The following is a 12,443-nucleotide window of genomic DNA, read 5'->3' as shown; positions in this document are numbered from 1 at the left end:
GTCATTGCAAGTCTTTGAGACTGTGATATTTTTTCATATGCTACTTTTAAATACTAAAATAAGAACATAAAGTTCTTTCCATTTAAAAAATAATCTGAAATCAGAATCATCTACATATTGACATGTACCCAGAGTATTACATGCTGCATTAAAAACGAATATACACTTAGAGTGTACAGAACTTAACAAATGAGTAGTTCTTTTTTTATTTATTTTTATTTTTTATTGTTTAAAGTATTACAAATAGTAGTACATATGTCTCCTTCTTTTCCCCAATTGACTTTCCACCAGCCTCCCCTCCCCCCTCCCAGTGTCTTGCGTCCATTGGTTATGCTTATATGCATACATACAAGTCCTTTGGTTGATCTCTTACCCATTCCTCACCCTCCCCGGCCTTCCCGCTGTAGTTTGACATCTGTTCGATGCTGCTCTGCCTCTGTATCTATTTTTGTTCATCAGTTTATATGGTCTTTATTATCCATAAATGAGTGAGATCATGTGGTATTTTTCTTTCATTGACTGGCTTATTTCACTTAGCATAATGCTCTCCAGTTCCAGCCATGCTGTTGCAAATGGTAAGAATTCCTTCTTTTTTACAGCAGCATAGTATTCTGTTGGGGTCGAGCCCCAGCGGGTCCAGGGATCCCCAAAGGTGTGGACGGAGTCGGCGAAGAAGGAAGGACACGGAGACAGTGTTCAGTTGATCAGCAGCCTAGCCAGGATCTCTAGCCAGAATCTCCAGCCAAGTTCTGGTCTGGATCTCCAGAGAGGTTCTGCTTAGGATCTCCAGCCAGGTTCTGTAGCCATGTTCCCTCGCTAGGTTCTCCAGCCAGGTTCTGTCTGAGATCTCCAGAGAGGTTCTGCTTAGGATCTCCAGAGAGGTTCTGTCCAGGTTCACCAGTCAGGTTCAGTCACCAGGTTCTAGTCAGGCTCTCCTGCCAATCTCCGCAGTCAGGTTCAGTCCAGGATCCCCTGCCATGCTCTCTCGCCAGGCTCCGCCTCCAGGCTCCGAGGCCAGTCCCTGTCCAGGATCCTCCGGCATGCTCTCGCCAGCGAAGTTCTTCTGTCCCTAGAGAACGTTCTGTGTAGGTTCTGTGCCTAGGCTCTGTCTCTCTTGGTCCTGTCTTCCAAGCTCTGTGTTCTCAGTTCTGTGTCTGAAGTTCTGTGTGTTTCTGTCTTGTTACAACTGTATTTATACCAGTTGATTCAATCCTATCAATCTCTATTACAAAGGTTAGGGCGTTTCTTATCTCCATTCCAGGGAGAAAAGATTATGTAGTTTAAGCATGATTGTTCCTAGTTAAAGGGATTAATTACCCGCCTGGCACTTAGTTGAGGGGTTTTATTCCCTCCCTAACTTCAGGGGAAAATCCCTACCTGGGGATTCAACCTTTCTCGGAGAGGTGACCTTGGTTAAAACACAGCGCCAAGAAGGTGAGCAAACATATTAAGAACAGTATGCCATATATGCCAGGTCCCTTGAAACAGCAAGCATGGACCGGCTCCCGGCAGTATTCCATGGTGTAGATGTACCATAGTTTTCTAATCCACTCATCTACTGATGGGCATTTAGTCTGTTCCCAAATCTTAGCTATGGTGAATTGTGCTGCTATGAACAGAGGGGTGCATATATCCTTTCTGATTGGTGTTTCTGGTTTCTTGGGATATATTCCTAGAAGTGGGATCACTGGGTTAAATGGCGGTTCCATTTTTAATTTTTTGAGGAAACGCCATACTGTTCTCCAACAGTGGCTGCACCAGTCTACATTCCCAGCAGCAGTGCACGAGGGTTCCTTTTTCTCCGCATCCTCTCCAGCACTTGTCATTTGTTGATTTGTTGATAATAGCCATTCAGACAGGTGTGAGGTAGTACCTCATTGTTGTTTTGATTTGCATCTCTCGGATGATTAATGACTTTGAGCATGTTTTCATATGTCTCTTGGCCTTCCTTCTGTCTTCTTTCGAAAAGTGTCTATTTAGGTCATTTGCCCTTTTTTTGACTGGGTTGTTTATCTCCCTTTTGTTAAGTTGTATGTGTTCCATGTAAATGTTGGAGATTAAACCCTTATCAGTGATAACATTGGCAAATATGTTCTCCCATGCAGTGGGCTTTCTTGTTGTTTTGTTGATGGTTTCTTTTGCTGTGCAGAAGCTTTTTATTTTGATGTAGTCCCATTTGTTTATTTTCTCTTTAGTTTCCATTGCCTTAGGAGCTGTATCATTAAATATATTGCTACAACAAATGTCTGCTATTTTGCTGCCTGTGGCTTCTTCTAAGATTTTTATGGTTTCCCCTCTTATGTTTAGGTCCCTCATCCCAAATGAGTAGTTCTTAAAGGTTCCAGGTGCAGCACTGGGCTCCACCTGTCAGAGGATCTGAGAGGTGACCAGTGTGGTGGGTGCACAATAAGTGACAGGCAGAGTCGTGTATAATGGACTTGGAGAGCCTGGCAGGGATCATGGTAAAAAGTCTGGATTTTGTTCTAGTTATAGTGAAAAGCTGTTGGAGTGTTTTAAGCAGGAGAGTGATAAATTCTGATTTATGCCTTATAAAAAGATCACTTTGGCTGCTGTGTAGAGAACTGAATATTGGGGGAAGGATGGCAAGAATAGAATAAAGGAAATTGGTTGGCAGCTGTCGCCCTATTCCACTCAAAGAATGGTCCGGAAGTCCTCGGGCTGTGGATTAGCAGTGGAGGTGGTGAGAAGTAGGAGTCTTCAGAATATGTTTTGAAAGTAGAGCTGATATGACTTCCTGGTGGACTGGGGGTGAGGGAAACCAGGCATGCAGGATGAATCCTAGATCTCTCACTGGAGCAACGCCCTGGAAAGTCAGCTGCCTTGCCCCAAATTCTCTGACTTTTGGAGTGGATTTGTTTGGTTATAAATCGTGTCTCTTTCCCTTCTTGGCTGTCCCTAAACTATGTCAACCCAGATGGAAATCTAGTTCCTTTCCTGGCTTTGCACTCTGTGAAAAATATATCCCGTGCAGTCCTTGGTTTTGTAGCAGATTTTATTAAAAGTTGGGGAGGTGGAGGAGGTTTACATTGAAGAAATGTAAACAGTTCAAGAATTGATTATCAGATATCTCTGTTCTTTAAAGTCCTTTGATGATAATTTTGAAATTCAGAGAGCAGTATTCTGTCAAATTTCCCTGGCTTACGTTTTTGGATGCTCTTTTCTCTCTCTTTTTTTTTTTTTTTTTTTCAGAAGAAAAGAAAGCCTCCCATTTTCTTATGCAGTAAAATTTTACTTTCTCTGGCTCCAGCCCTTCGCACATCCAAGAGCAGATTGCTGGGCTGAAGCTGTCCCACCTCAGATTGGTTTCTCCTGTTGGTTCCACCCTAACTTCTTTCTATCTCCCAGAAGCCCCTCTGAGTGTCTTGGCCACTAAAGATTAACTTCCCTGTTCTCCACTGTGACTCTGGATTTATTCTCATTTTTATATATCTGCTGCTGTTTAGATGGTGTTGGGGGAAGAGAACAAAACGTAAATGTAACCAGGCCAGCATGGCTCAGTGGTTGAGCGTCGACCTACGAACCAGGAGGTCACGGTTCAATTCCCGGTTGTGGGGCTCGATCCCCAGTGTGGCAGGCGATCAATGATTCTCTCTCATCGTTGATGTTTCTCTCTCTCTCTCTCTCTCTCTCTCTCTCTCTCTCTCTCTCTCTCTCCCTTCCTCTCTGAAATCAATAAAAAATAAATAATAAAACATAAAAGTAAATGTGTGGGTTCTTGAAGCAGAATTTGTGCTCTAGTTTATAAATGTGCATATCCTGTGACCCAAAGACTTAGTTTCTGGGGGTAGATCCTGTGGCCAATTACATTTTCCAAAGATCGTGAAGGTGGTCAGCGTGTCCCACCTCACATGCTCTTCTGCAGGGTGACCTTGCCAGGCCTCCATGAAGGGCAACGAGGCTTCCTTCTTTCTCTTCTGAGAAATAAGAATTGACCTGTTTTTAATGGACGGAGAGTGAGGCAATGCCCCCATTTTTGGAACAATGGGATAGTTCATTTACATAGTGGCTCTAAAATCCTTCAAGGAAAGGAACAATGCTCCGTGTTCAAGACGGCTGCCACAATTTAAACACCTAAACTTGATTTTCATAGAACCCATTCTTCAGTGGACTCTTGGGACTGTAATAACAGAAGTCAACATCAGAAAGTTATTTCCACACGTGGTCGGCCTCAAAGCAACAAAATGCCCCTGTGCCAACGACGTGGCACTGCTTGGCTTCCTTCTGAACTCGGCATTGAATGGTAAGTGAGTGGCTTTATTGGATGTGAGAAGCGAGGTTTTGTATTTTATGACAGCGGTATTTAACGGGTGGTACACGCTAAACGTATAGACACAGGAGTGAAAACATTTCCTAAAAATACCTAAGGAGTTACCTCTCATCGCTGCACCCTGTCTCCTTGCAAGTGTGATTTACTATCTTTCTCCCTGTGGCTTTTTGCCATTTTGACCTGAGCATCTTTCCTAATTTCCTTTATCCTCTGCCTTCCATGAACGCATCACTTCCTGCCAGAGATTGTCCACTGTGATTCTCATCCATCTATTTGTGCATGGCTATTCCTGCCATGTATAAATAGGCCCTGCGATTCTAAGGTAGCACAGCATTGTTTTATTTATTATGTATCTGCTTTGCCATGATGACTGTAATACTTACTAGGAGCCTTACACATTTCAACTACTAATTGTATTATTCTAGTTGTTTATCTCAGGCCATTGATGACCTCCTGGTCCCCCAAAACCAATAAATATGAAGGTACAAGTCAATAAATAAATTTTAAAAATAAGAAACAAAATTTTATCACTCATAGTTAATATGTGTATCCACATACAAGCCCAAAGGACTCAACAGAAAAGCTATCAGGACAAATATGGAAGTGCCACCGAATTGAAGGATATAGTAACAATTTATGAAAACCACTCCACCAAAGACAAAAGACTCTAATTTTTAAAAATTTTATTCAGAAAGTAACAAACCTCAAAAGGTACCTAGAAAGAAACAAAACAAACAAACCCTAAAGAGTTTCAAGGCCTGTTGTGCAGAAATTGTAAAAGTTTAACGGAGGCCACAAAAATGACTAAATAAGTAAAATGTTTATGTTCATGAACAGGAACTTCTAGTATTGTAAAGATGTTAATTGTTTATAAATTTATCCATCAATTCAATACAATTCCAAGAAAAATTGCAGCAGTATTTGTGTGTGTGTGTGTGTGTGTGTGTGTGTGTGTCTGTGAAAATTGACAAGCCAATCCTTGAAATCATATGGGAGAGGGAAGCAACATGAATAACACAATTTTTAAAAAGAATAAAAAGAACAAAAACTTGCCCTACCATGACTTATTATAAAGTAACTAGGGGCCCGGTGCACGAAATTCGTGCACTGGGTGTGTGTGGGGGGGGAGTGTCCCTCAGCCCAGCCTGCCCCCTCTCACATACTGGGAGCCCTCAGGCATTGACCCCCATCACCCTCCAATCGCAGGATCGGCCCCTTGCCCAGGCCTGACGCCTCTGGCTGAGGCGTCCGGCCCGGGCAGCGGGGACCCGCAGTTGCAGCGGCCCCGCAACCGTGGGCTTCGCTTTAGGCCCAGGCAAGGGACCCCTAGCTCCTGGGACTGCCAGCTTCGACCGTGCCCAGCTCCCATTGCTGGCTCCACCCCTACTTCTTGCTATCAATGTCCAGGGCGGAAAAGGCACCTGATTCTCCGATCATGGCTGGGGGTTTCCGATCACTGTCAGTGGCAGGGGGCTTCTTCCTGCTTTCCCTTTTGCCTCCCTGCATTGTGCCTACATATGCAAATTAACCGCCATCTTGTTGGCAGTTAACTGCCAATCTTAGTTGGCAGTTAATTTGCATATAGCCCTGATTAGCCAATGAAAAGTGTAGCTCGTACGCCAATTACCATTTTTCTCTTTTATTAGTGTTGATACATTCCAACTATGCATTGGTATAGGGAAAGGCGATTAGACTTGCCCCAACTTTTTTTGCATTTCGAGTGGCTTCCAGTCTTTGAGTTCTCTAGCTCGGTGCCTGCTTGTGCCGAATTGTCTAGTTAGAAATGTGTCTCTTTCCCCTCTATCTCAACTCACGGAAGCTCAGTCCTTTTCCGGTTTGTCCTATGGATGCCAGGCTAGGGCCCCTCCTCCTCCTCTTAAACCCCTAGTCCTGCCTTCCTTCTGTCAGCCATAGGAGAGGCGCTGTGCTTAATTCATTGAGCTCAATCTTGCCACACAAGTGAGAGCCGCAGAGAGAAGGGACAGTCTCTGCTTGATAAGGTCTCTCTCAGCAGATCACCACCAGGTCTGGAGAAAAGACATCGCTTCTGCAACGTGTTCTTTAGATGAAACCACTTTTCCCTCCGCTGGCCACCACTGCACTCAAGCCAAAAGAGGCTCCCACAGTATCGAGCTGCCACTGCCCAAACTAGCAGTTGGTGAGGCCCTTGTCCAGCCCCCCAGCCGTCAGACCTCATGGAATTAATGGTGGGAACGAGTATCCAGGGGCCCCCTGTGCTCCAGTTTGCACTTGTGACCCGCCTCCTCCTCAGTGACACTCCTCACACGCCCGCCATGCCTCTCATCCTAGCTTTATCAGTCACCCAGAAACCCACATCTCCTAGGTCACCGATGGTCACCCGCACACACAAACTGTTCTGGCTTCCTTTCATTTCACCCCAAATCTGTCTCTTTCCATCCAGCCAAATCCATTCAGTGGAATTCGTGATCTGTCATCTGTAAACTCCCCAACACTTCTCATCTTTACTCTGAATGCCTCCCTAACTTTCATGCCATGAAGAATAACCTGGCCATTCCCAGGTAAGTTCTTTCTCCTGTAGCCTCCCTTGCCACGTCCCCCTCTCCCCCGCCCCCCCCCCCCGCAGGGGTCACATATCTCAGAGCCCAAGGGCAGGGTTGTCATCCCTGTTCCCTAGGGCTACTTCTTAATAATAATCACTCTTGTCCTCCCCTCTGAAATACCAAGTTCCTTTGAACTCAGACTTGCCTCCCTCTCCCACTTCTTATTGCCAGCCTGTGGTGACCTTCCCACCACTCACACTCACTCACTTAGACCCCTGACTTCCTCTCTGCCTACTTTTATCACTATTGTCCCAAACATATGCAATACTCAGTTCCAAGGCCTCCTCTCCCTCACTGATCTTCCCCCATCTTACTTCCATGGTCAACTTCTTGACCTCATTGTCTCTGATAATGTTACTACTCCCAAATCTCCACTTCAAGCATCTCACACTCTCTATACTGCCTCCTCTTCTCTCAGTCTCCTCCGGTACTCACACTCCAACTTTTCTTTGATTTTATTGAGACTTCACCATGGGGTCACTCCCACTTTTTTCATTACCCAGAATTTTTCCTTCTTTTTTCACCATCACTTGCTTAGTCCATCCTTATAAATACTTCTGTGACTTCCTCGCCCTTCTCTATCTCCCTTACCTGCATAAACCCGGCTCTGGTTAAAACCACCTCTGTCCCTGCCCTGGAATAGCAGAATATTGCTAGAAAAAAAATGTGCACACTAATCCCACTTTAATTCCACCAACTGGCCTGACTGTAAAATTCATGATCACAAGTCTCAAGTGGGTACTCGGCACTACCCAGAAACTCTCTCTCTTCCCTGGTATGTTTATTTTCCAACTCGGCAAAATGAGCTTCTCACACCACTTCCCACACTCCAAACCGTCAACATCACCTTCCTTTTCTATTCACTCTCAGCTGCGCTTGTAATACTTCATGTAGAAAATCAAGACTGATCGCAAGGAACTCCGTCCGTGTGCCTGCATGTCTGCCATCCTGCCTGTATCTGTACTCCCCTGCTTTGTCTCTTTGCCTGTTGCATTGTGGGAAGTGTCTCTGCTTCTATCAAAGGTCACCCCTCACCCCTAGTGTTCTGGATCCCAATCCCTGCCCAGCCATCGGAAGAGTCTTGCTCCTGCATCTCACTTGCAAATCTCACCTTTCATGCATGTTCTCCTTCCGTACGGGATCAGGTCATCAGCATACAAGCACACTCCGCTGTCCCACAGCTTTCAGCAAAATCTTCACTTATCTCACTTTACGCCCATCCCCCATTTTTCTGTTCTCCCTCAAAGCCAAAAATTCTGGAAAGAATTTATTGCCGATGGCAGCTCCACTGTCCACCACCCATGCATCTTCCTTCCACTACACATCAGACCTGTTCCCACCACTCTACTGACCAGTTCTTCCCAACACCACCCACAGTCTCCACATTGCCGGTTCTCTTTCAGCAACATTGGACCCCACTGACCACTCGCTCCTCAAAAACGTTTTATTCTCTTGGCTTTCTTTCTTTTCTTTTTTTTTTTAAATATATTTTATTGATTTTTTACAGAGAAGAAGGGAGAGAGATAGAGAGCTAGAAACATCGATGAGAGAGAAACATCGATCAGCTGCCTCCTGCACATCTCCCACCGGGGATGTGCCCGCAACCCAGGTACATGCCCTTGACCGGAATCGAAGCCGGGACCTTTCAGTCCGCAGGCTGACGCTCTATCCACTGAGCCAAACCGGTCTCAGCTTTTTTAAAATATATTTTATTGATTTTTTACAGAGAGGAAGGGAGAGAGATAGAGAGTTAGAAACATCGATGAGAGAGAAACATCGATCAGCTGCCTCTTGCACACCCCCCACTGGGGATGTGCCCGCAACCCAGGTACATGCCCTTGACCGGAATTGAACCTGGGACCCTTCAGTCCGCAGGCAGACGCTCTATCCACTGAGCCAAACCGGCTTCGTCTTGGCTTTCTTGCCACCACTTCCGATTGCTTTTATCTTGCCTCTTAGTCGCTTCTTAGTTTTCCTGGCTGGCTCCCTTCAGTGTGACCCTAAAATGCCGATGACCCCCGGGCTTGGTCTTTGCCTTCCTTCCTGAGGGAACCATTTTCTGTCCCTGGGAAACCTAACCCAGTGCCGGGGCTGGTAATGCCATTTTCAGGCGGACAGTTCCCACATCTGCATTTCTGGTGCTGGCCACACCTTTGAGACCAAACTCCTATACCAGGTTGTCAAGCTTACAGTTGCCCTGGATGTCTAATGAGCATCCCCATCCAGAACTCTTGATTCATCTCCCTCTAAAATCTGTTCCTCTCCAATATTCCTCTTCCTAATTCATATCCAGTTACTCGAAAGTAGAATCTAGGGCACATTCTTGACTGCTCGGACTCTCCTGACATTCCAGGATGGTGCCCTACCCAGCGTCTATCCCCAAGGCGGCCGCTCTTCACCTCCACTACAATCTTATGTCAAGTCAACATTGTTTTCCCACGAGACTAATTGACAGCCTCTTCAGTGGTCTCCCCCTTTTCTAGTCTTGTCCCAGGATACACACCCTCCACACAGCCACCAGAGGGATCTTCTCAAGTGTCAGTCAACTCACATCACTTACAAACTTCCCTTTGCCCATTAGAATAAAATCCAAACTCTTCACAATGGTCCACTCGGCCTCTTTAAACCTGGGATACAGTTGTGGCCAGTTTGCCATAGAGAGTAGCCTGTGACTTAATTTTAGTCTAAAATCTTAACTAGAATGAAGCACGAACTATTTCTGAACTTCACTGGAGTCTGGTCATGTAATATCATGCTAGACACCTATCATCACCCCCACTTAGAATATAACGTACTGTTACCTGTAGAATTAAGTTTGGTGTTTAGAAAGGCAAAGCTTATCTTTAGCTTTTCTCTTCCTGAAAAAAGTAGATGGTACTAACACTTCTGCCTCCATCTTCCCTATACAGAAAAGAGCCAAGAGTTAAATGCATTCTTTACAATATGGCTGGTCCTGCATTAGTCTTTTGAAAACAAAGTATATATATTAGATTATCAACTGTCTTCAGACCCTCTGTACTCCACGCTCCTGAACCCCCAATCATTATGACTTTTGACTAGACTTCAAATCTACATTCCACGTTTAAAAAACAAAAGGCTCACAACATTCCTAGCGGCGGCCAAGGAAAGGTGGGATCAGGGAACAATGTGCTCTCGGTGTTTGCAATATGTTTGGTCTTTTTACAAACAGGTTCTCAAGAGGCATTAGCAAATATTTTTCTATTTCTAAAACCACAAATATTAAAGTAAATCAAACATAATTTCTCCTCTCGGGGAGTTTACATTTTAATTTTTTTCTTTAGAGTTGTTTTTAATGTTTACTGAAATTGTACTAATGATATAGGGACATATTAATGCTCAGAAGGATTTTAGGAAGGAAACACTCTTCATCTACTCTTTTAGGTTCATTCCCAGGGGGTCTGAATTCAACTCTCAAAGATTACCAGGAGAAAAAGAGTGTCGTTTTTATTAATATTTACATTCAACGGAGTTCACAGAAAATAAGTGAATGAAACTCAAAGTCGTGGTTAAACTCCGAAGTTTATAGACCATTTGAACCAAGGAAAGGATGATAAAATGGGGGGAAGTGACTAGAGTGTAAGCGGGAGGACTAATAAGAGTTATTTTGTAAGGTCTGTTTACACAAAGCTGTCCCAGCGTCGACGCATCTCTCCAGTGATCAGAGTGTTCTCCTCGTTCTGGGACAATGGGGCGCCTTTCTCACGGGAAAATGGATGCCCTGCTTTTAGGCAGAAAAGGGGAAGATAGAGACCTCTTCTTGCATCTATTGATTTCAGTTGCCTTCAACTCAAAATAATCTTGAGGGCAAAGGGGCATGTTTTTTTTTTTTGGGGGGGGGGGCATATTCTGACCCCACTTCCATATAAAACAAAATACTTAATAGTTAAACCAGATGGATGGCTAATATCCTATGGCATAGCCCGAAGTGACTTCATCTTTCCAGTGCTTGGGGGAGTGAGAGGCAATCTGAGGGGAGGGGAGTGGAGGCCTGGGCAGAGAATGGGTCGGAAGGTGGAGCAGGCTCTGGCCCATGAAGACCTAGCACCATGGAAGTGAGTTGCTCGCTTTGCCTTAATTGTCCTTCCCTCTCATGATAGGTGTGTACGTAGGCCTCAGCATTTCCGGATTTTGGCTTTATGATGAGACCCTGTGGTATAACCTGACGGAGATGATCTATTCCAAAGTTGGAGAAGGTAAATCCTCTAACAGTGCCCTCGTCTTCAGCATTTCCTCTATATCAACATTTGATCAATATTTCACCTTTTCCTCACTTTATAAATCCATGGTATAATCTCTTCCTTTAGGACATACAGAGCTTTCAGTGGTGGATATGGTTTTAGCAAATCATTTCCTAGTTATCCTCACCTCTTTGGGACTTTTTGTAAGTGGAGATCTTCGTCGCCCACCACACTCTGATCTAAAGGTATGTGAACAGCTTCGTAATGAAGAGTTAACCTTAAATGTCTTTCATGACATAAAGTAGAAACACTGAATTCTTGAATTATATGTGGTATATCTTAAAATTGAAATGCTGCTTCCTTTTGAAAAATGGAAAAGCATAATACAGTGACTTCTTCCTTTGCCTTATTATTAATATTGTGTTGAATATTTTGAAATGATGCTAGTGTTGTTACTATAGCAATTTATAGTAAGTTTTAAATACATATAAGTAGAAAACACTCTATCTATCTATCTATCTATCTGTCTACCTATCTATCTATCTATAGTTACATATGTTCCCAAAATGCTTTAGGGTGATTTGTAATGCTAAATATTATATTAAAAAGTAACATAAATTAAAGTAACTCTTGGGATTGAGAGAAGGGAATATATACTTTGGTGAAAATATATCCCAAGAAACCAGAAATACCAGTCAGAAAGGATATATGCACCCCTATGTTCATAGCAGCACAATTCACCATAGCTAAGATCTGGAAACAGCCTAAGTGCCCATCAGTAGATGAATGGATTAGAAAACTGTGGTACATCTACACGATGGAATACTATGGTGCTGTAAAAAAGAAGGAACTCTTACCATTTGCAACGGCATGGATGGAACTGGAGAGCATTATGCTAAGTGAAATAAGCCAGTAAATGAAGGAAAAATATCACATGATCTCACTCATTTCTGGATAATAAAGACCATTATAAACTTATGAACAAAAATAGATACAGAGGCAGAGCTGCCTCGAACAGACTGTCAAACTACAGCAGGAAGGCCGAGGAGGGTGGGAGGGCAGGAGGGGGGTGGGTAAGAGATCAACTGAAGGACTTGTATGCATGCATATAAGCATAACCAATGGACATAAGACACTGGGGGGTAGGGGAGGCCAGGGGATTGTCAAGGGCAGGGAAAAATAAAAAGGAGACATATGTAATACTCTTTGTAATACTTTAAGCAATAAAAAAATAAGAAAACATACAATATACATAGCATGAAATTCTTAAGCATGTTAATGAGTACCTCTCAAAAATTACCACAACAGAAATAAGAGTAGTAATAAAGATTTAGGAACAGTAGAAGAAAAGATAAGAGTAAGTATGGAAAGGGC

At 43.8% G+C, this 12,443-nt stretch overlaps 1 protein-coding gene across 1 annotated transcript in view; it reads left to right on the top strand.

Moving 5' to 3' along the window:
• The window catches only part of CATSPERB (cation channel sperm associated auxiliary subunit beta), an 88,327-nt gene that overhangs the window by 20,420 nt on the left and 55,464 nt on the right, over positions 1–12,443 (top strand). Inside the window, exons 6-8 of the mRNA XM_059663011.1 lie at positions 4,112–4,261; positions 10,989–11,084; positions 11,196–11,314. Of these exons, the coding sequence (XP_059518994.1) occupies positions 4,112–4,261; positions 10,989–11,084; positions 11,196–11,314 (365 nt within the window). The remainder of the gene's footprint in view (positions 1–4,111; positions 4,262–10,988; positions 11,085–11,195; positions 11,315–12,443) is intronic.

Source organism: Myotis daubentonii, chromosome 1 (assembly GCF_963259705.1).
Source record: "Myotis daubentonii chromosome 1, mMyoDau2.1, whole genome shotgun sequence".
Classification (NCBI taxonomy): domain Eukaryota; kingdom Metazoa; phylum Chordata; class Mammalia; order Chiroptera; family Vespertilionidae; genus Myotis; species Myotis daubentonii.
Note: the sequence above shows the minus strand (reverse complement) of the source record. Positions and strands in the feature narration are given on the sequence as shown.